This window comes from Euprymna scolopes, chromosome 36 (assembly GCF_053919585.1).
Source record: "Euprymna scolopes isolate OS-2025 chromosome 36, ASM5391958v1, whole genome shotgun sequence".
Taxonomy (NCBI): domain Eukaryota; kingdom Metazoa; phylum Mollusca; class Cephalopoda; order Sepiida; family Sepiolidae; genus Euprymna; species Euprymna scolopes.
In genome coordinates, this window is record NC_136517.1 from 8,472,888 (window position 1) to 8,498,338 (window position 25,451).

At 32.1% G+C, this 25,451-nt stretch overlaps 1 protein-coding gene across 2 annotated transcripts in view; it reads right to left on the reverse strand.

Annotated features, from left to right (window-relative positions):
• LOC145260322 (ESF1 homolog) overlaps positions 1 to 25,451 on the reverse strand; it is a 48,634-nt gene continuing 23,183 nt past the window's right edge. For both annotated transcript variants that reach the window (XM_080118210.1, XM_080118211.1), the window contains exons 7-15: positions 24,881 to 25,040; positions 19,605 to 19,722; positions 18,617 to 18,761; positions 13,523 to 13,687; positions 12,249 to 12,370; positions 10,484 to 10,607; positions 7,446 to 7,558; positions 4,921 to 5,061; positions 1 to 411 (exon numbers count right to left, since the gene is read on the reverse strand). In XM_080118210.1, coding sequence (XP_079974336.1) covers positions 73 to 411; positions 4,921 to 5,061; positions 7,446 to 7,558; positions 10,484 to 10,607; positions 12,249 to 12,370; positions 13,523 to 13,687; positions 18,617 to 18,761; positions 19,605 to 19,722; positions 24,881 to 25,040 — 1,427 coding nt within the window. In that variant the 3' untranslated portion in view covers positions 1 to 72. The remainder of the gene's footprint in view (positions 412 to 4,920; positions 5,062 to 7,445; positions 7,559 to 10,483; positions 10,608 to 12,248; positions 12,371 to 13,522; positions 13,688 to 18,616; positions 18,762 to 19,604; positions 19,723 to 24,880; positions 25,041 to 25,451) is intronic.

The window sequence follows — 25,451 nt, forward strand, 5'->3', positions numbered from 1 at the left end:
TTAAAACATGTCGACCATCTTTATTCAGTTTCATTTTTATTTTTCATTAAAATAGAAAATATTTTGTTTTTATCATAAATCTTTTGGCAATTTTTTCCAAATCTGACTTTTTATATTTGGTTTTGTTTTGGAAAAATTAAAATTTTTTGTCTTTGTTTTGATCGAACGGACAAGACTATTTACAGACTGATCGACACTTGTTGACGGCCGAGAAGCGACCGGCTCGTCAACAGGCAATTTTGAAGATTTCGGTTCTTTCTCTGGAAATTCTTTCTCAATGTAGCGGCGACGCAGTTTTTCTTCAATCAGAGCTTCCATTGCTGCACTCTTTTTGTATTCAGGAGCCGAGCGATCGATGTTGAATGCACTTGACGTATAAATAGAACTGAAACGTTCATCATTCAACTCGAGCTGAAAAAAAAATGAAAGAAATATTTTCATTCCAATGCAAGAAAAAAAAAAACAAGTGCTTATTTAGAATCATACTTATTTAAAAAACAAAAAAAATGACCGAAGGTGTTGCCATGCCGAAAAAAATACAGATGCTTTCATAATACCATACATGTGTATATGATTAGAAAAATAAATTAGTTATTAATTGTAAAATATTATTTTTTAATTTATTTTATATTTATTATTTTATTAATTATTAAATGTTTATTATTTTTTAATTAAAATTTTTTATTTATTATTTTATTAATCATAAAATGTTTATTATTTTTCATTTATTTTTATATTTATTATTATATTTATTGTAGAATTTTTATTATTTTATATTTATTATTTTTTTTATTGTAAAATGTTTTTTGATGCTTATTATATTCCAAAATTCAAGTAAATTGATCAAGAAGATTTTTTTATAACTAAAAAGACAAATTTTACTACTAAACGAATCATAGTTTTTATTGGCCATGATAAAATAAATAACGGTGGACAACTCAATTCGAAGTATCAAGATCAAATTCAGTCTTATACTTAATACAGTTTAGTATTTACATTGTTAAACTTCATAAAATCTGATTTTCTTAGTTAAAAAAACTACTTGATCAATTTATGTAATTTTTGGAATATGACATCTTCATTCCGTGACAAGTACGTACATCATAAAGATTTTTCTGTATTTTTATTTTTTTTAAATAAATGTAATTTTAAATAAGCACCAAAAAACATTTTCCAGTTAATATAAAAATAAATATAAAAATAATAAACATTTTACAATTAATAAATAATTTATTTTTCTAAGAGAATGGTGTTGTACTTTGCTTGAAGCATTGCGTGTAGTGAGAAAACATTTGTATTTGCAATTCGTAGGAAACACCGTGGACATGAGTTTGCATATAAAAGAATAATGGCAATATTAGAAGAAATTTTCAATAATTTTCAATTATATTATGTTTATTTACAAACATAATGTGCTGTACAAGATGGTAGGTGTTGACGTCCCTAATTTTCGAGAGTAGTATCTCTTCTTTTGAGGGGAAAAGGAAAAGAAATGAATGTAACTGTTTGGTGAATAAAATTGTCTCCAAGACGGGTATATTTGCTGATGACACCACGCTCTATAGCAGGCACGTGGGGACAACTAATGAGCACATATCTAAGGTAATGGATGAAACCCTAGAGGAAGACCTTCAGTCTGTAGTGGAATGGGGTATAAATGGATGGTAATGTTCAACGCTGCCAAGACAAAGCTCGTTTCCTTTAATAATTACATGAAACCTTACCAACCATCAATAGTTATGGCTAGAGATACTTTACCTGAGAGCACTTCGTTCAGGCTCCTTGGCTTAACGTTCACAGGAAACATGAGTTGGAATAGATACATCGAGATCATTACTAAGGCTGCTGCAAAGAAGGTGAGCTTTCTCTACCGTGTTAGAAAACTACTTACACCTGAAAGTAGCCTGTACCTCTACAAAGCCACCATTCGCCCATGTATGAAGTACTGCTGTCGCATGTGGGCTGATGCATCTGCTACAAGTCTCTCGCTCCTCAACAGGGTCCAAAAGAGAGTTGCCAACCTAATAGGTCCCAAACTGTCATCTAAACTTCAGCCCCTGTCCTACTGACGAAATGTTGCATCCCTCTGCCTGTTTTACAAGTATTTTAATGGTGGATGCTCTGACAAACTACAAGACCTTGTACCCCCTCAACGAAAATACTCCCGACAAACCTGACAAGCAGCGAAGTCCCACCCCTATACAGTTGAGATCCCTAGATGTAAGAAAGCCTTTTACTCTAATAGTTTCTTTCTCAGAACTGCAGGACTTTGGAATTCTCTTCTGGTTTCCTGCTTCCCCAATTGTACTGACATGCAGAAGTTCAAGTGTAATGTAAACAAACATCTTGCTGCTAAACTCCCTACATAGTATCCCTACAACATAGGTCCCGGATAATAGCCCCCTACATCAAAGTGGCAATGTGCCTTGTTTGGGGTGAAAATGTGATAAAAACAAAAAAACACTTTCTTTGTTTTATTTATTTCCGGAAATCAGTGTCGCAAACTGACTGTCAAATCAATTTTCCAGGATACGAGTTGTGATGAATATTAAGTATTGTTGGAAATTATTGTAGTTTTCTTTTTTTTTTAATGTATATAAATAATTAATTATTTTTCTAATTTTGTTTTAATTTTCTTATCACTTTGTTTTTGCTGGGGATGGAGCATTCTACTGGATGCTAAAAATTCTCCCATTAGTTTAGTTACTCCAACCGAAAGATCTCTTTAAGATTCTAACCGCCCCTTTAAGTGTATTTGTTTGTATTTCTCTTGCACTTGGTTCACTGGGTGTACTCACCAGATAGTTTTTGAAATTCTTTTTCATTAGCCTGGTTGTTCCTATAACAACTCGTATGATTGATATCTTCTGAAGATTCCAGTTTCTTTTCATGTCGTACATAAGCCCTTGGTGTTTTGTTATTTTCTCCCTCTCTGCTCTGTTAAGGCCAGCATCATTAGGGACGCTTACTAATTATATGCACATGTGCGGTACTATGAAAGCATCTTTGTTTTTTACGACATGGAAACTCCTTGGGTCATTTTATGCCAAGTACTTATGAGTTCAGGGCAAAGCAATCCTTAATACAGGCATACACATTTATTTTCTGACTGAAGGCAAATGTTATTTTTGATATTCTGTTACACTCAACGTGATTTTTGAAATTTAAAAAAAAATTTGTCTAAATTTTTTTTTTTAAATTTGTCTAAAAATTTTTTTTTAAATTTGTCTAAAAATTTTTTTTTTAAATTTGTCTAAAAATATATTTTAAATTTGTCTAAAATTTGTGCATTTAGTTCTTTTATATTCTCGTTTTTTTTTATTTTTACATTTGTCTTTATAGAAATAAATCACTAATTGTAAGCGACTTCCTAATATGTATAGCTGATAATTAACTAATTACTGGAAATTAATAAGAAATTCTGGTGCTTCTTTGTTATAATAGCAAGATTCGAAAATCGAAATACTGAATTTCAAGTAAAACCAATAAAATGCAGTAATAAACAAATCCAAAAAAATAAAACACAGAAAAAATCCAAAAACATTACAAAAAAAAGATAAGGTAGAAAATTAATTATTAATGAAAACAGTTTTCGAAGACAGTTAGCGAAAATTAAGTTTTGCTATATTGGACAAAGATTTTGAGTTTTCAGAAAATAATTACCTCCCTTGCTATGGTTAGAATTCCCTAGTTTCTATTTTTAGCAAAACTCAATTTTAAGCTTCAGCCTCTGTCCCATCGATGAAATTTGTATCCCTCTTCTGCCTGTTCTACAAGTACTTTATTGGTGAATGCTCTGACGAACTACAAGCACTTGTACCCCCTCGACATGAATACCCCCAACAAACCTGACAAGCAACTAAATCCCACCCCTTCACAGTAGAAATCCTTAGGTGTAAGAAACCATTCTACGTCAATAATTTCTTCCCCAGAACTGCTAGACTTTGGAACTCCCTTACGGGATTCTGCTTTCCCAACTGTACTGACATGCAGAAGTTCAAGTGTAATGTGAACAAACATCTTGCTACTCATCTCCCCTCATAATACCTCTGCAACTTGTGTCCCCGATAGTAGCCCCCCACTTCAAAGTGGCACTGTGCCTGGTTTGGGGTGAAAATTGAATAAAAGAGTAAAAATAAAAAATTGTCGTTGAAAACTATTTTCATTGACAATTAATTTTCTACCTTATTATTTTTCGTAATTTTTGGATATGTTCATTACTGTGACATGACAATTGAGTAGATACTTCATTTGGTTTTATTTGAAATTCGATATTTCGATTTTTAAATTCCGCTATTAAAACGAAGAAGCACCAAAATATTTTACTAAAACTTTTCTCCGTAATTATTATTTTGTAAATGAAAAATCCTAGGACTGTATAGATGCACAGAATAATTAAGAGTCTATGTGAGAAAGGCATGTCTACAAGAAATGGTGGAAGAGTGCAGAAAAAGAGATTTTGCCACGATGGCATATAATCTGAAACTTTCCCATCGATCATCAATCAGATAAACAAAGTAGCGAAACTGTTATGGGTTTTAATATGTGGATTGTCTATGAAATAACCACATAAAAAATGATACAAGAATTAAGTGAAACGTTTAACAGATTTATTTAACAAGTTATGATGGAAATTTTGATAACTTTAACCATTGGATGACCGATAATAAAAAGTCTCATACTTTGGAGCTGCATGTGTGAATCTCAAAGTGTCATGGCCGACCCTGGACTTTTCAATCCAAGGGCGATCACTTCTTTTTCTGTCCAAGGGATGTAACTATCTTAGGTTAGGATGTTTTGGAAACGATTAAGACATGATAGATCGGATTCTGCAGATGATGATGTTGATTGACAGATGATAGTCACTAAAATAAGAGTAGGGGGAGGAAGGAGAGGGACAAATAGAGAAGGAAGACTAACCTTAAAATCATCTTTCTCTTTTGCAGCCTTTATATTTTTCTTTGACTTCTTTTTGTTTTCTTTTTTCATGATTTTCTCATAATCAAAGTGAGCCTTCGGATTAATATCATCCTCGTCGGCCATCAGCAGAGCCAGCTCCGCCTGAAAAACAAAAACACAAAAAGGTAAATCAGAGCCCCCCCAAAAAAAAAAAAAAAAAAAGAAACTAGGCTTAGATGAGCAAATTTTTTCAACTTAAAAATAAATGAAAAAGGTAAAGTAAAACTCGTTATTCTTCCTTAATCTATAAAAATTAAAATAAAACTCAACTATCCAAGGTCCACCATAACTAATCATCACGGTTTTGTCTCACAGTGTACCCGATGCTAATCAACCTTTATCATTGAATGGCTTTTGGGTTTTGATAAGCAGTGACTCCCAATCCCCTCTCACCTAGTTAAAAAAAAAGAAAAAAAAAAGAAAAAAGAACTAGGCTTAGATTCCTAAAATTCATAGTGTACAAAGTACTTGGGAAAATTCAGTTGTGACAAAAGTCTTGTTGAAGGTTTCTGATTCAATCCTCTGTGATACTATAAAGCGGATCCGAGGTGGACTTGAGTCACGAAGTGCTGAGAGGGGGGGAGGCAATAGACAATGAAATAGGAAGTAGCAAACAATGAATCTGTAGGTATTTTTAGATCGAGCCTTTTTAGATTTGACAATGACAATAGAAACCTACAGATAAAACAGCTTCCAGTAGCCAGAGTGCGGTGGGGTGGACTTCAGATACAAACGCAGAGGCGACAGTTAGTTGACAACTAGATGCCGTTCATGGTGGATGGGAGTTGATAATGACAACAGTTTGACAGTTTTTAGAGTTGACTGCAAAACAGAAATAGAGACGAATTGCGATCGACAGATGAACATAACATGTATAGAACGGGGAGAAGACACAACCGTCAAATATACGTGAAACATTGGCGTTTGTGTTTTTCCTTTGTTTCACGATTTATTTTATTTCTACTTTTGTGAACCCACATGCATTCCCATCAACAGTCACCAGCGAGAAAATGACGATCCGGCCATAAGAGGAATAGTTGAACGAAAAATCCACGGCATACGACGTTGGGAATCGGCGATCTGTCGGGGCCGCACATGTCAGGGTACACCTCAATGCATGCAATACTTAGAATAAAATTGAGAATTACTTAAGACTTATACTCAATCATATTTAAATTCCTGAGTTTGACAGAAAGATCCCTGAGCTTGACAAAAGAGACCTAAAGAAGGTTACATCGACTGAAACGTTGAAAAAATGACAAGATGAGAACAGTAGTCCAAAGAATGAAAAGAATACATTCGATGCCTCTGTTCAGTCTCGAAAAACAAAGGATACCCCCTGTAGGGGCAGTTGCGCGTGTAATTGTGAGGAAAGGTTGCACAATCTTCAACCACACCTGAATCGGCATCGTTTTGAATTCGGTGGCAAGGAGAAGTCCAGGATGACTGGAAACAATGCCGAGATAAGCAGAGAGCATATACAACAACTGTAATTCCCAAATGGTCACCCATTTTAGTACTGACCAGGTTCAACATTGCTTAACTTTTGTGATCCATCAGGAACCGGTGTGTCAACGTGAATATGCTGTACAACGTTACATAGGTCTCTACTTACGTCAGAATAGAATACATAAAATCCAATAAATTAGTCAACTTTAACTCTTATCTTAGTCTTTGGGTTTTGATAAGTGGTTCCACTATTATTATCTGACCGACACTAATTACGCTCATCCTAGAGTAGCCTTTGGCCTTTGATAAGCAGTGATTTCCTCACCATCAGATAAAAAAAAAATAAAAATAGTCTTAGACTCCACAAATTCATGGTGTAACAGAAAAGTAGGTACTTGTACAGTTTAGTCAAGACATTAAAAAATGAAAATATCGAAAATAGGTTATATTGCACGTATCCTTATGGAACGAAGTTCTCCGAAAAAAAAATTTCACTTAATTTCATCAAGTAGTTTTTATTTTTTTTTTTTTTTTTACAGTGAAAAAACAATTTGTTATGATACCGAGCAAAAGGTTCGATTTTTAGGAAGAAAAGCTAGTATTAAAGATGGGGAGGGAGTGTCGGCGCTTTACATTGAGTTATCTCCCCCTAGCGTGTTGTTCAGCTTCACCAAATTTCACAATGGCTGACTTCAACGCACTCTTATAAGAACGTGTTTTTCCGCTGTAAAAAAAAACCTACTCGATCAAATTAAATGAATTTTTTTTGGGGGGATCTTCAGTCCAAAACGGATATGTACAATATAACCTTTTTTTGATATTTTCATTTTTGAATGTCTTCACTAAACTGTACAAGTGCTGAAAAGTAATTGTCAAAAATTCTTTGGAAAGTTGTAGCGCCACATCTGCATTTTTGATGCTCACATAAATTAAGTCTGTAACAAATCGCAATTCCTTCTCATGCATGTGCGATCTAGAAATAAAATGAAGAATATTTTTTCAAATAAAAAAAATAAAAATAAGAAATTTTTTTTTACCATTTCTTGTTTTCTCCGTTCTTTTTCTTCTGTTGTCAAACCAGAATCGGTTTCTCCTTTTAGTTTCTTTAAACGCTTTGCTTTCTTTTCTTTCTTTTTCTGTGTTTTTGATTCTGAAAAAAATTTTTTAAATAAATTTTTTTTATAAATTATATTAAAATACATTTTCTTACAAATCATATTTTGTGTGTTATGATCTTGTACTAAATAAATTGTTGACATTGATTCTTTTTTTTACACGTAAATAACTGCTTGACATACATAATTTTGTCAGAAAACATAACAAAGCAAAGGCCTAAACTAGTATTCGAGATGTTGTTACTAGTAGAAACTATGTAACGTTGACTGGGAACCAACACATTGTGGCCTCAGTCGCAAAGCAGACAAAGAACAGAAAAGAACTTCAACTTGCTTTTTTTTTGTTGTACAGCAACATTTATTTCCTCATTCTTTTGTTACTGCTGTGATTGCGTTCTCGGACGTCATCCACGCCTCGAACGTGATCTTGAACATTTATCCCTGTCTCTAACGTGATCTATTTTTACAAATCTATTATTTTTCCCTAATAGTGGCATCATTTCGCACGCATTTGTCTACATGCGTCTACACCAGTAAGTAGTAATTAAGTTAGCTTAGTGTGAATTTTAGTAAGGGTCATTGTTAGTGGATGTCGAGATAACTTAGATCTGTAAAACAGAACCATTTTCAAGGTTGAACAAAAGATGACAAAACAAGGACAATGATCAAACTTCATAAAGAAAGTTGAATGATGAGATGACATCACGTTTTCAAAAAACAAAAGGTTTAAGTTCTGTCTTCCTCAGAAAGTAATACGAACAGGAAGTGATACAAACGAGACACGTTCAAACAATGACTTCAACTGAACATTACTGATGTCGGTTGCATCAGTCATTTCTTAAGTTTGTAAAATAAATAATTTATTATATAATCTCTCCCTCTCTCTCTCCATGAAGCCATTCTCTCCAATAAAACCTTGAATAAATCAGCAAATGTCTTTCTTGTGTATTTTTCCTACTATTATCTACGTAAAAAACAGACAAGGCAATCAATAACAATAAGATGCCACAGTCATACATGAAATGACGATAAGAAGTGACTATAAAAAAGAAACTTACTAAAAACACTGCACCTATCTTAACATAAGTAAACATATCTAGAAAAAGATTTTTATTTCATTTGGATTGAACTCATCACACTTATGCCCCTGTGACATACATACTCCCGATTAACCTAACAGCAGCAAAATCCTACCCCTTCACTGTTGAGGTCCCTAGATGTCGGAAAGCTTTCTACTCTAATAGTTTCTTCCCTCTAACTGCTAGACTTTGGAATTCCCCCCTGTTTCCTGCTTCTCTAACTGGCCTAATCTGCAGAAGTTTAAATGTGATGTGAACAGGCATCACGCTACTCAACTCCCCACAGTCTCACAATCCCAAATAATTGCCCCTTACATTCCATGTGGCAATGCGCCTTGTTTGAGGAGAAAAAGAGTAAAAGAGGCAAAATAAAAATGAAAATTTTTTTATTTTGTATAAAAAATATATAAACATCATCATCATCAGTTTAACATCTGTTTTATACGTTGGCATGTGTTGGACGACTTTTAGAAATTAATTTCCAAACTAACCTATCTCTGGCCAGATCTTTATTTATCCCTCTTTCTCTCTAGTTCGTTTTTATCACTTACACAAAGGTTTTCTTTATTTCTTTCTCTGTAATCTGAACCTGCTACCTCAACTGTTTTACATTTACTAAGCTAAACTCTCATTTCATTTTTTCAACAGTGAACACATTCATATGTAATATATTGATGTTGGCATTCTGTAGATGTTCAGTGTAAACGGAGATGCCTTTTTTGTTAAAACTGCAAAAGTATTTATCTAAGCTAGCACAAACACCCGGCAAAGACCGGTCGTATAATACACCTAAATATGATATTTTAATTCTTGCTGATTTTGTATATATTATTATAGAGTTAATGTTCTATCGATTTTTATATCTTATAAAGTTGCGATTTCAAAAATAAAAAAATATATCCATATGACTTGGGTGCATCAGCTTGAATCCAAACCGAAACCAAAACTTATGAAGAATTCTTGATTGAATTATTTATTACAAGAAATGAAAGTACATAACAATTAAACGACTCGGATGTAAGCGTGATACAGAAAATAAGACACACGCTATCGTATTAATATATAGATAATAAATTAATGAGAAATAGATGAACCATAATCGAAGGTTAAAAAAATAATAATAGTAATATTTCTATAATAATAACTAATGGTAGGAGGGGGCTTTGCCCGGACGTAAAATATGCTTAAATATATTTTAATTTGTCCAGAATTTGTATACATTATTATAGAGTTGTGATTTCAAAAGTTTATAATAAAAAAAAAAAAAAAAAAAAAAAACATTTCGGTGCCATCAGCTAGAATCGAAACTGAAACTGTAGCATCCAAAGCTGGTGACGTTAACACTATAATGCAAACTGATTAAAAATGAAAAATAAACTAAATGTTTAACGATTTTTACAATTTTTACCCATTTTTGACCCTTTAAAACTATTTTAAAAACGGCTAAAGACCCATAAAAGAACGGTCTGTAAAAAATACAATCATCTGAGACCCCTAGCGCCGCTTTGCGACTTTTAGTTTCAGAAAGATAGAGTTTGAAAATATAGAAACAGACCAACCGACAGACAGAGACATAAAACCGTTTATATATTAGATTATAATAAAGTGAGTATAAAAATAAGAGCCATTATTTTTGGTCGTTAGTTACTTGCCACCCCACGAGGGCAGAGTAGGACAAAAGGTCATTTTTTAAGGTTGGGAAAATTTAGCTTGTCAAAAAGTCATAAATCAGGCAAGCAGAATGTCTTAAAAGTATACCATAGTTTAATAATTTTCAAAGGAAATAAAAGCAGAACAAATAGTAGTAATTGTTCTGACCCAATGGGTCATGGGCACATCTTATACATTTATATATTAGATAATAAAGAAAAGGATAATTACTTTGATTTGGATCCGATATTAATTCACTTTTAAAATATGGATCATTGAAGTCAACATCTGATGGAATGTCATCGTCACTGAATGTTGGTTGAGGTTCTTGCGATTCAGCATTTTTCTTTAAGGCCTGGAAAAACAAAAGCAAAAAAATAAATAAATAAATGAATAAATACATAAGTAAACCTGTTAGATGAAACAGATTCTATGTACGAAATAATATTTTTAGTTATTTTATATTAAAAGGGAAATAATTCTCCCTGTAGCAAAACAGCATTTTGGAAAACAGTTATCTGCCCATTATTTGCCAGCTGGCAATGAGAAAATACAATTCAATGAGCGTTTTTTTCAAACATAGAAAGTACAATTCTACATTTTTTTTTTTAACTCAATATTTTAACATTTATTCAAACAAGCCAAGCATGCAAGGTCCCCTCTCCACAAGTGAAAAATTTACTTTTATCATGACTAATGTTTGTGCAAAATTTTTAAAAAATCCAAGGCGTTTTTTATTGAGAAAAATGCAAACGGATGAACAATTTGAGGGCAATTTTACCCCAATAATGGCCCCTAGAAGGGGGGGGGGCAACCACAGTTATCCCGGAAAATCCGTTCTGGTAAATACTTACATTCACCATGACTAATGTTTGCGCAAAATCTTTTAAAAATCCAAGGTGTGGTTATTGAGAAAAGTGCGAACAGACGAACAAGAGTGAATTACTAGGTCCAATCCCTTCTTTGTCGGACGACCAAAAATTATTTTTATACAAAAAAGAACCATCAAATGTTATTTATCCCTTTTGCTTAAAAATGACCTTTGCTCGTTCAGCGATACAACTCTGATGACAAATACCGCACGATTATACTAGATAATGCGAAGTGACTGATAATCTGACATAATGAGATTCTTCAATATTTTCGATCTTTATCAAGATGATAACTTTTTCATGAGCAGATACCAGATAACCCGCTTTAGAACTCAGGAAACAGTCAAAGTTGAGAACATCACCACGAAGGGGAGAAGTAGGGTACATTCATAGTATGTAGTTTGGTTGTTTCTTAGAGGAAAAATTTGTTGTTTTTGTTTTTGACTTTGCAGAACATAATTGAGGTTTTCAAAGAGAAAAAAAAATATTAATGTTTGGTGAATTTAAGTCAGGAGGCCGATATATTCAGATCGTCTGATTTATTAGCACCTAAGCCCAAGATTGAATGCCAGTCTCCCGTCCCATTAGCAAACACTAACCATTATGACAAATACCAAGGGAGATAATAAATAACAAATCAAAAACTTTTTTACAAAACATTTGATTCCTCTTCATCATTGTAGCAAAATTCAAAAATGGAAATATTGAATTTCAAGTCAAATCAATGGTATCTACTGAATTGTCATATCACAGTAATGAACATATCCAAAAATTATGAAAAACGATGAGGCAGAAAATTAATTTTTAATGAAAATAGTTTTCAAAGACAATTAATGAAAATTTAGTTTTGCAAGAAAAAAAAACGGGAGAGTTCGATTGATAACCAAAATATTTTCTGAAAACTGAAAATCTTTGACCAGTTTAGTAAAACTTAATTTTTGCTAATTGTTTTCGAAAACTGTTTTTATTAATAATTAATTTTCTACCTTAACGTTTTTCGGAATTTTTGGATATTTTCATTACTGCAATAACAAGGAAAAACCAAAAATTAAAAAAATTATTTTATTTAAACATTGTTGTCTGATATTGTATTAAAGAAAAACAAAAAAAAAATGTGATTATACCTTCACTTTTGCTTTCCGTTTCTTCTTCTTTTCTTTCACTTTGTCCAAAAACTCATTCCAAGGTGAAGCACTTTTCTTTTTCTCTTTAGTTTTAAGAGCTTCTTCAGTTTTCTCTTTCAAACCTACAAATGCAAATGAAAGTTGAGGAGTTCGAATGAGCAAATTTATATTTTATTCAACAGTAATGCAAAAAGCTCTAATCAAGATGAATTTCTCGTGTTTGGGACGGGGGGGGGGTTGAAGCTAGGTCATGAGCTCCTTTGGTTGTGTATGTGTGTTGGTGTGGAGAGAGCAGTGTAAAAAAAACAACTAAAAACAATTTAGGCCCATCATCTGATACAAACATTATTTTTGAAAAAACTAAAATGGATTATAATCAGAGCATAGAACCTTGTATCCAAGCAAACATTATTATTTCAAAATGTCAATCAATTGCTTGGTAATCTCTTTTTCCACAAAGGCCTGCCATCTGTAGCATGCATATATGCACCCAATTAAACGTGCATGTGCAACACTGCGCATGTTTATACAAGCAGAGCCGCCTTTTATTTTGAAGTTAAACATCTTGGTAACTGGTCATGCCCAAATTGTGAAAAGAGATTGGATTGTGGGGGTGGGAGTCATCTGGGATGATTGTAACTTTCCAAAAGTCTCAAATGGATTATAACCACAGCATGCAAATTAGGCACGGCCAAAAAAAAAAATGGAAGAAAAACCAAGTTGTTTTTTTTTAAAAACAAGTTAAAATCCATTAAAATCCATTTTTAAATTTTTATTTATTTGTTTGTTATCTACAATCCTCACCCTCCCCACGGTACAATATATTTTGTTCAGTTTCGGCTGATTATTTTAAGCATATTTGTAACCACAAATAAAGGGGGTTTGTAGGCAAAAAAAAGGAAATATATATATATATATATATATATATAAATCAATTACGAAAAAAAAAAAGTACACTGTTAAAAAGTTCATTCTTCACTTAATAATCAGTGAAAATTTCGTATTGATTGGATAATTGATTTTTGGTAGATTTTTAAAGAAAGACTCCATCAAAAAATACTTACTTCATCCTTCCATTTTGGCCGTCCCTAATGTAAATCTAAGAAGATATTATTCTAGAGAACCAGTTGATTTTCTGGGTAGTCTCTCTTCTTATAAGTAAATATTTTTCACTCTACCGTCCATAGCATGCACCTATGCACCCGATTAAACATGTTTTCATGATTGTGCAGATCTTTGGAGATTTTAAGATGAAAAAAAGAAGTTTTTCTTACCAATATCCCACGTTACTTCTAACTGTTTATCTTCTTTTTTTCTTTCAGTCTCTTCAATCCCTTCAAGTAATTTTTTGTATTTGTTAATTGATTTGACACCTTCATCATTACTGTCGCCATCCTCATCACTGAGTTCGCTGTCAGAAATCAAAGAAGCATCTGATCCTTTGAAAACAAAATAAAAATAATAAATCAATACGTAGATATTTTGAAATTGATTCAATGTGAAGAAGCTTACCTGTAGAAAGGTAGGGAAAGTAATTCTTCTACTACTACTAATGATAGTAATGATATTAATTTGGAGCAGCTATGAAGATTAAGCCGAGTCCTTGCTTTATTATTATTACTAGTGAGGGGTACCCAGCGTTGCCCGGGTGTTTGGAGGTGTGTGTGGAAACTCCGGGGGTGGGGAAAAAAAAAAAAAAAAAAAAGTCAGTATGAAGATCGAACCCGAACCATTGAGGCAAAGTTGTAAATTAAAGTGTGAAAAAAAAAAAACGTGCGATGTTAACGATTGCCTCACCGCGAGATGCTAACGGAAACACGTTTGAATTTATTTAATTACTTGGATTTGGCAGGTGCCCGTTTTAATGAGGTCAAGTTTGACTGTGGGATAGTATTTCATTTACTGTGGAACGCTTTTTTTTTCCCCCAAGATGTTATAGGAAAAAGACTAACCCACATGCGGCGAACGACAAATGTTGAATATTTATCTTCTCGAAATCGAGCAAATTAAATAGACAGACGAGCTTCGTTGTTAACTGTGAGATATTACGATTTATATGTGATATAAAAAGTTTTAAAAAGTTGTGAAGCGACCGACCGCTCCTCTGAAAAAAAGCCTTTTGTAAACATACAGAAAAAGCGAACACACATACAAACATACATACATTTTCGCTTTTATATTTATAGATTATAAGTGGAAATAAAGGGAAATAACTCTTCAAAAGTAGGATTGTGACCCCTTGCATCAAGCAGACATTATTAACATCTATAATATAAATCTCACCTGTCTGTTTAAAGTTCTGTTTAAATGTCTGTTTGTATGTATGTATGTTTGTTTGTTGTATGCATATATACACATACATGCATACATGATGATGGCAACGTCTTATCAGACGAGTGCCATTCCCTCAGACACTTAAAGTCCATAAGCCCAAACATGAATTTTCTTCTTTTTTTTTTAGTCCTACCGGCGAATTCACACGCTCAAGCAGACATGACACTGAAGACGGCCATTGCTATATATACATATATATACATATATATGCATATATATACATATATATGCATACATGCACACACATATAAACATGCATACATACAAATATAAACACACACATATACAAATACAAACACACATACATATATATGCATTTATACACATACATACACATACAAACATATATATATACACAAACATATATACATACATATATACACACACACAAACATATATACATACATACACATACACACACATACATATATACACACACATACATACCTACATATACACACACACACAAACATATATACATACATACATACATATATACGCACACACACAAACATATATACATACATATATATATATATATACACACATAGATATATGTACATATGTATGTATATATATAAACATACATGCACATGTACATATATAAACATACATACATACATACACACAGATACATATAATGATGGCAGATCAATTATTACATGCTTCCAGTATTTCAAGCCTACACGCGTCACAACTTTTCCATTGCTATAGGACTATTTTTTATGATGATGTTACAGAGTTTTAGTTTTGTACGACAGCTAAATCTCTCTCTCGGTTCAAAATGTTGAAATCCAGCAACAAGCAAGAGCAAGATAGACAGCAACAAGTTAAACTGCAGACCAGCTTAGTGCGGGTACTGGTCTCCCGCTATATGGTTTTTTAAATCAGAGATTTGCTTCTCCTAGAGGGGTTGCCTTCACCACAGCTTACAGAAGCCCTCTCCACTCCACATACACATGGAAATAAACACATGCATGCACACATACGTGCATACAAACATACACACATAGAGGGATGTACTTACATATGAATACGTACACATACATATACATGTAAAATACACATGAACGAGCGTTCCAAAAGTCATATATCCTCAATGATCAGGATGAAGATGATGGGTACAATTCAATGAGTTTGACATTAAAAAAAAAAAATTCTAGGATACTTCAATAAAAATTCAAATATGAACAGGTAAAATTATTAAAAAAAAATACTAGGATACTTCAATAAAAATTCAAATATGAACAGGTAAAATTATAAAAAAAAAAAATACTAGGATACTTCAATAAAAATTCAAATATGAACAGGTAAAATTAAAAAAAAAAATACTAGGATACTTCAATAAAAATTCAAATATGAACAGGTAAAATTAAAAAAAAAAAAATACTAGGATACTTCAATAAAAATTCAAATATGAGCAGGTAAAATTATATATATAAAAAAAAACAATTTGTAAAAGAGACAGTCACTTGTTGAAGAGTTTGTGCAACTTTACAAAGGAATGGATGTAGGAATCAGATGAGAACAAAATCCAACAGATCAGTACTAAAACGCCTGGACATTTTTTTTTTTAAATAAAATGTTTGTACACAAAAACTCACAAGGGCAGACAACGATGACGATCTTCACACATTACTTTACAACTAAATATATACATACATTTTTCCGAATTACAAAATAGTGGAAAATTCATATCCCTGTATAAATACAAAGTTACTTGTGCAGTTTACACACCATGCTGAAATAATAACATTATTTAGAAACACATTCTTAAAACAAGGAGGGCAGGGCATTTTGTAACCTTTATTTTCACGTAACAACTTAATAAATAAAAGATACAGTTAAACTTTAACTTGAACATCACACCCCAACTGAAATGAATAGCTCTCGTATTGGGGAAGCTCCATGTCTTGACCTTCACTCCTGATCTGAAATGGAACACATATATCAAATCTGTTGCTAAGATCACTGGAAAAATGGTTGGATCACTCTTACTGCCAATGCAATCCTCTATCCGTATAAGAGCCAGGTATGCCCTAAAATGGAATATTGTTGTCACATCTGGGCAGGAAGTGCTCGGCATATCCTATCCAGCATTGATAACGTTCAAAACTGGCTTCGAAATCTAGTAGGTGATGCCCTTTTCTCTTGCTGCAACCTCTTTCTCACAGAAGTGACATTGCGAGCCAGTCTGCTCTATCGTTATTTTCATTGCACATGCTCAATTGAACTCCAATTTATGGTTCCTCCTTGCCAAACTTTCACAAAAACTCAACTAGCTACAACCACTATAAACAATTTTCCCCCACTCTCTATCTGTGCCTAAATCTAAACGCAGATTCCATGAACAACGCTTCTTTTCCCGAACTACCTGCCTATGGAAAACTGTCCTGCTGACTTGCTTCCTGGTTGCATACAACATGGTATCTTTCAAATTCAATGTAAACAAGTTCTTGTTGAATCTTCCCCATAAATAATCAAATGCTACCAAATTTATACCATTAATGATTATTACACTGCCACCTTAAATTCATTAACCCTTATCCTCGAGTGGCCTTCAGGCCTTGATAAGTGGTGACTTCCAAATAAAAAAAAAAATCCCATCAAAAAAATAGCATGATCTGTAAATTGCATAAGTGGATAAATCTCTTTAAAGCCACAATTAGCCGATGTATGGAGTATTGTTGCCACATCTGGGCTGGTGCATCTACCACTAGTTTCTCTCTCTCTTAGGGTTCAAATAAAGAGTCTTAAAATCTAATAGGTCCCGCACTATCGGCCAAGCTCCAATCACTATCCCAATGTTGCCTGTTTACAAGTATTTTAACAGAAAGTACTCTGATGAACTCATAACACTTGTGCCCCTCGACATACATACTCTTGACTCACGTGACAAGCAGCAAAATTGTATTCCTTCACTGTAGAGATACCTAGATACCGGAAAGTCTTTTATTGTAATAGTTTCTTCCCTTGGTCTGCTAGACTCTGGAATTCCCTCCCTATTTCCTTCCTCCCTCATTGTACAAACATGCTGAAGCTTAAATGAACAGATATCTCATTGCTCCACTTCCTACAGTCACCCGTAGACATGATCCCAAATAGTACCGCTCTTGGCATAGAAGTATATAATAATTCATTAATTATAATTTTGCACAACTGGGCAACCTCATCAGCACATAGAAAAATAATTTGTCAAAAAATTAACATTCCATGAACAGGAATCTCTTATTAACATTGCAGGTATTCAGTCTTTTTTTTCCCCCACAACATACAGGGTGAGTCACAGGAAGCGGATGTTTTTAGAATGCTCCTTGCCATCTTTGAGTGTGAGGAAGGTACTCTTTAAACCTACTTGAGATGCTGTGTAGTTTGTTGTTATTTGTCTTTTATGTTAAATTTTGTTTTAGTCATTGATTTTGAATTGCTTTTCTTCTCAGTTCATTGCCCTCATGCTACCGTGGAGTCGTGAACAGTGTGTTTGCTTATGACACTTACGTAAAAAGTGGTGAATCAGTGACAAAAACCCAACGTCTCTTCAAACCAAGATTCAATATTGGTCGTCACAGTAATGCAGCAAGCCGCAATACCATTTGTTTTTGAAATCACACATCTATACTGGGAAACCTTGCACACTTGGAGCATTGAAGATTGCAATATATGTAAATATCCAAAAAAAAATAGGTGAGGAAACTTCAGTGAAAATGGAGGCTAACTTTAAAAAGTGAAAATGGAGGCTAACTTTAAAAAGCGGCTTCAAATTGTTGCTTGTGAAAATGCCCATCATTTGTCAGACATAATTTTTCGCTTCTAAATATTCCATAATGGTACAGTAAATGTTTTTTATGTACATTATAAAATTTTTGTTGAAATATTCACAAAGTTTTGTTTTCCTTAAAAACATCCGTTTCCCGTGACTAACTTTGTATATCTAATGCATTAAGCAGACATTATTAGCAAATGGCAATGTCTTATTTGGGACAAAAAAAAAAAAAGAGTTAAAAAAAGAAAAAAAAAAAAGAAATTATACATACCATTTTTTTCTGCATCTTCTTCCTCTTCAGAACTTAACGCTAAATAATCTTTGAAATCTTCTAATTTAATTTCACTTTTCTTGTTATAATTTTTTGTCGTTGTTTCCAAACGCTTCTTGTCTGTTTCATCCCAAGTAAGAGCAACCTGGAAGAAGGGGAGGGAAAAAAAGTAACAGAAGTTAATAGCCAATAGATTATCTACTTTCAAAATGCTTTAAAAGACAATTAATGATAGCATATTTGCATTTATTTACAGAGAAATAGAGAAAAAGGTGATTACACATGAATGGATAGTCTGGTGGAAGATAAATATTCCAGTGATGATAATATATATATATATATACATATATATATATATATATATATATATATATATATATATATATATTGTGATGAAAATTATTTTCAGTAAGAATAGCTGAAACTTTAGCACTTACTCAATAGCAATATCACCTGAAGAGGTTTCTAATTACTTGTAACTGGCTGACTAAAACATGCTAATGAATGTCTCGTGATATATTAATATGCAAAAGAAATAAAAAGTATATCTTGCCCTACTTCGGTATTGAGCACTTTTGTATTAACCTTGTTAAAGCTTCATTTTTTACTTTGCTTCTGGAAAATATTAACCTGGAAATATATATATATATATATATATAGGGAGAGAGAGAGAGAGAGAGAGAGACATCGAACAACATACTGTGAGAGAGAGTGAGAGTAATAGGCATCCTATAGGTGAGTTATTTGCAAATTAAAAACTAATTCAAACTATTTTTTCTTAAATATAATTCAATCCCGAAACTGAGAAATATTTTAACAAGTATTTTGCGTGATTAAAATATATAAGGTAAAAACCTTAAAGAAACAAACATTGATTAACTAAACTTAAGCATAATAGACATTTTAATTCACTATTTAAACATTTGACAATAATTATAAATATTTCCCATAATTTCACCAGTTTGAATGCAAGTCAAATGGTTTTTACCTCAGCTTCACTCAATGCCGTATTGAGAAATTGATTCGGTTTATACAAGTCTTTGCTGGGTAATTGTGTACAAATGTCTTTGGCTTCGTCTTCAAATTCCATATCATCTGGAATAAATCTGCAAATAAAACAAAAACAAATCATAAGAGACTTTTATTCATTACTTTTAGATGTACTAGTGAACTGGTGTTGCCCAGGAGCCATTACATTCAAATTTGTTTTGCAAATATTTATATGCGCTATGATGGCCTCTCCCATCGATTTTGACGTAGAAGGTTTTACCACAACAACTAAGTTGCTCAGAAATTCACACAGATGATTTATTTATAGTGGTGTAGGCTTTATGTAGAACCAACCACACTTTTTGGTATTATTGCTAACCTTTGTCAGTGCAGATGACTGGCACAGGACAGAATAAACAGTAAACTGCAGGCTTTTACATCACAGTATGCGCTTCAATCACACTTTATTTGTTAAGTTCCGTGCTGAAGCTAAATAGCAAATAAAGGACCCTAACTCTTACTAAAAGAATAAGTATTATTCCCGTTAGTCGATCTTCTTTTTGAAGGGCTTAAGAAAGTTTTGATATTAACAAACTGCCAAATCAGATAAACTAATATCTTTATAAATTGTAGTGAAGTACATTAGTTTATTGCCAATAACATAGTACAATAATGACAAATGAAAATTGGCTAGTTAGAATCAAATTTTGATCTGTCAGCTTAAATGCTATTTAGGTCTAACTTTTAAAATACAGCTGACATAATTTTATATATTAAATGTATAGATTGTATTTTTTCTTTTGCAAATATATTTATAAATTCTAAAGATACAGAAAACAAATATTTTCTAAAATAAAAAAGGTATTCCAATATTTTTAGTTTTTCTATCTATAGTTTTTTTCTTGCTCTGACATTTATATTAAAAGCCTACTTTTTTCTATTTAAAAATTATTACAACATGCTTCTTAATATACTCAGTCATGGATATGCAAGTGACTACATGAAGGTTAACTCATTTTCATATTTCTTTGAAAAACCAACATTAATTAATTATTCATTTTTCATGTTTTCTCATTAAATGATTGGTTTAATTTAACTATTTCACTTAATTCTATTTATGCATAGTTTCTACAGTCTGCATAATTGCATAGAATTTAAGATGAAAATGTTCTAGCACATGGAACTGTTTTTATATATACCTATATATAGAGAAATAAAATGGAACAAACCGTATTATGTGTTCATCAATGTTTCGTCTTTATTTCTAGACTTCTAGACTAATACTATTTCCATTATTTTCATCATACCTATATATATATATATATATATATATATATATATTTAAAAATTATTTTATCAGTGTGTGTGTGCAAAAAGTCTCTATCAAACTTCTCTCTGAATATTTGGTCTACAGACTTGAAACTTGATATAAAGGATATTTGGACCTGCAGCGCACTTTTGATTTGGTTCTTAAGTAAAAATTGCTGCTAAAGAGGTCAAATTTAAAAACAAAACAGCCGACCTTCACAGGAGTAGTCGACTAAAGCTGTTTACATGCATAAATTTGCAATCATTATTTTTTAATGATTTTTATGTGTATGGGTGTGGCTCAAAGGCTCAGAAATAAGTCTGGAGAGTCATATGTTTTGGGTTCAATTCCAGCCAATGGTACCCAAGTCATTCTTTTTTTATTTTCAAAATCACTACGATATATTGGATATAATACAATAATTGATAGAGAATTATCTGTATAATAATGAATATGAAAATTGCATAAATTGAAATATCATATTTAAGTGTATTTTATGACCGGGCAATGCTGGGTAGCCTGCTAGTGTTCTTCTTTAAAATCTTCTATTGCATTTATTTATTTTTTTGTCACAAGTGTGAATTGCACATCAAGATCTCATAACAAGTTAATCAAAATTTGGGATAAAATATGTAAAAATATGAACGTTTAGAAATTATCAAAAAAAGAAATTATTTGTACATTTAAAATCACCCCCCTCAATGAGATTCTACTTTTTTAAGCAATTATATGTGAATACACTAAAAAAGAAAACAAATAATTATTGTAGAATTCAGAGTGAGTTCAGTTGCACATATAAATCTAGCGTAAAACTATCCCCCTTTTCTGGACCATTCTAACTTTTAGGGCAGTTAACCAAATTTTTTACCCCTTATCTTAAGTCTGACTGACTGTGTTATAAAATCACTCGTATTTGCTTTATTTTTCACATTACCACCCAGACTTAAGGTTAGTACTATGAAAAAAGGCATATTTTGTATAACTATTCGCAATGACATATTTTATACGAAATTTTGATCAGGAATATTAACATGACTAAGATTTTAAAATGAACAAAACTGACTACATCCTTAAAACGTTGCCTGGTCTGAAAGAGCGATCATTTTCCGCTAAACTTTATATTTAAAACAGATTTTTGTTGTTTTCTTTATTTTTATTTTTTCAGGCCATTTACATGTAATCGCCTGAAAAACGAAGAATCACATTTTTATTTTCTCGTGGATTAGTAGAATTCTAATGAGAACTTTATTTCTCTCAAAACAAAATGTCATAATTGCAAATTTGGCAAAAGAAAAAAAAAAAAAAAGAAAGAAAAAAGAAAACAAGTTGCAATAATTCGCTCAAAGTTTTCAAAGTAATCCCCTAAAAAAAAATTCACTGTAATCGCCTAAAAAAAGTATAATCTTATTTTTTGGGGGTGGGCTAAAGATTTTAACCTACACATTTGCTATCATTATTATCATTATTATTATTGTCATCATTATTATTAGTAGTAGTAGTAGCATTTCTGCATTATGTTTTTCTTTTACAGTAAAACAAATGAACGTAATAACCAATTAAATTTAATAATTAGGATAAGAAATATAAACATTTTTTGACAGAGAGAAATCACAGAATCGTTCGCCCCAACCCCACCTCGAAATTCCCATGTTAAGAATGGTTTTCTAGGAAATTATTTTAATAGGGAAAGAAGGATTTTGTAAACTATTCTCTGTTTACACTGTCCTCTAATTATGCATAAAAATCGTCGACTATTTTCAATTATGAAAAACATTTAAATAACATTAGAACAAACCTTGTAGACCAGCTTTGTTTTAAAAGAAATATAAATCTTTGTTTCTCGTAACTTTCAATCCATTACAATGAAAACATTTGAGAAAAATATTTAGAGAGATTTACCCATGTAATATATTAAATTATATTTTAAAGTAATCACTTAAAAAGTAGAATCTTATTTTTTGAGGTGGGCTTTTAAAGTAATCACCTAAAAAGTAGAATCTTATTTTTTGAGGTGGGCTTTTAAAGTAATCACCTAAAAAGTAGAATCTTATTTTTTGAGGTGGGCTTTTAAAGTAATCACCTAAAAAGTAGAATCTTATTTTTTGAGGTGGGCTTTTAAAGTAATCACTTAAAAAGTAGAATCTTATTTTTTGAGGTGGGCTTTTAAAGTAATCACCTAAAAAGTAGAATCTTATTTTTTGAGGTGGGCTTTTAAAGTAATCACCTAAAAAGTAGAATCTTATTTTTTGAGGTGGGCTTTTAAAGTAATCACCTAAAAAGTAGAATCTTATTTTTTGAGATGGGCTTTTAAAGTAATCACCTAAAAAGTAGAATCTTATTTTTTGAGGTGGGCTTTTAAAGTAATCACCTAAAAAGTAGAATCTTATTTTTTGAGGTGGGCTTTTAAAGTAATCACCTAAAAAGTAGAATCTTATTTTTTGAGGTGGGCTTTTAAAGTAATCACCTAAAAAGTAGAATCTTATTTTTTGAGGTGGGCTTTTAAAGTAATCACCTAAAAAGTAGAATCTTATTTTTTGAGGTGGGCTTTTAAAGTAATTACCTAAAAAGTAGAATCTTATTTTTTAGAGTGATCTTAATCTACACATTTGCTATTAGTAGTAGTAGTAGCATTTCTGCATTATGTTTTTCTTTTACAGTAAAACAAATGAACGTAATAACCAATTAAATTTAATAATTAGGATAAGAAATATAAACATTTTTTGACAGAGAGAAATCACAGAATAGTTCGCCCCAACCCCACCTCGAAATTCCCATGTTAAGAATGGTTTTCTAGGAAATTATTTTAATAGGGGAAGAAGGTTGATTGGTTGTTTTTGTTTTATGGCATATCAACCCTTTTCGGGTTATTTAATGCCGAATCCAAAGATTTTGAAGAAAAATTTTTTTAATAGAATATATTTGTTGTTTTCACATTGGTTTCTATTTAACCCATAGTTGGGACCCTAACAGGTACTACCACTCCGGGTCAGAGTGAACCTGGGAGCAATGGTAATTAAAGGGTGGCTCCACACTCCCCAAAACCCACAAGCTGGGGCCTCATCATTGGATATAGATTAAGGTCATATCCAGGATCCCCATTGAGGGACTTTTACCCTCTGCAAGGGGGCAGTCAGTGTATTCGAATGCCGCACCGACAGGGCCATTGTGTGTGTATATATATATATATATATATATATATATATACACACACAATAATAGGGACGAAAGATTCTCTTTTTACACTGTCCTCTAATTGTGCATAAAAATCGTCGACTATTTTCAATTATGAAAAAATTCAAATAACATTAAGAAAACTAGCTTTGTTTTAAAAGAAATATAAATCTTTGTGCCTCATAACTTTCAATCAATTACAAGAGAAACATTTGAGAAAAATATGTAATATATGCCCCCCCCCACCACCACCACCACCTACCCCAGTGTACATTTTATATTTTATAAAAATAAATACGGACATTACACAGGATTTTACAGCAATTAAACACCATTTTTATTTCAAGCAACAAATCTTTAATTGGATATTGAGAAAGTTTAAAAGAATCAGTATTCGTATTGGAATCGGGAATTTAGAACAGAATCGGTAATTATATTGGAATGAAGAAAAAAGAATTTGGAATTGTCCCATCACTAAAATATACAAATATTTTTTTTAAATAAAAACATGTTATCCAATATTTTTTTAGTTTTTCTATTTGATACAAAACTAAATACAAAAAGACATTTTTGCCTCAAAATAAATCAATAATGAAACATTCACATTTCTGGGTTGGATTCCTAAAAGTCTACAAGCTTAAAAAAATAAAAACAAACAACGTAAACGAGATTAGGTCTTTTTAATGTTCAGATTCCTGAAAAATGTTAAAAAAAAAACCCAAAAAAACAAAATAAAATCAAACAAACAAACAATGGGAGTAAATTATAATGACAAGATTAGGAAAGAAACTGACCGTAAGTCGAAACAGGTCTTACTACTTTCATACTCGGCACCATCAAGTTCACTGTAAATCCGATTGGCTGTTTCTACCGTATCACATTCTATAACAGCGTAATAATACTTCATACGTTTCAGTTGGTATTCGCGCAATTTCTCATTGTGAAAGCTGTTGCCTAGAACAGAAAAACAAAATTTAATCAGTTTGAAAAAAAGAAAAAAAAAATCAATAATGTCCGCTTTATTTGTTAATACTATGTCAACAATGACCCAAGAATTATTGGACTGACCAACTGCGCTTGTGATATTTAATATTATCCTGCCATCAGAAAGGACGATGTGATGAGCATCAAAATAAAGTTGATAACTTTGAATTTCATCATCATATTTAGTTTAACATTTGTTTGGATATGTGTTTAACGGGCTTAAGAAATTGATTTTTTTTTTTTTTTTTACAAAGGAGTCACCACTTACCAAGGCCCAGAAGCCACTCGACACAATAAGCTAATGATTACACTCTGACATGATCATAGTTGAAATCGATGTCTCTGTTCAGTCTTAAGAAACAATGGATACACTCTGTAAGG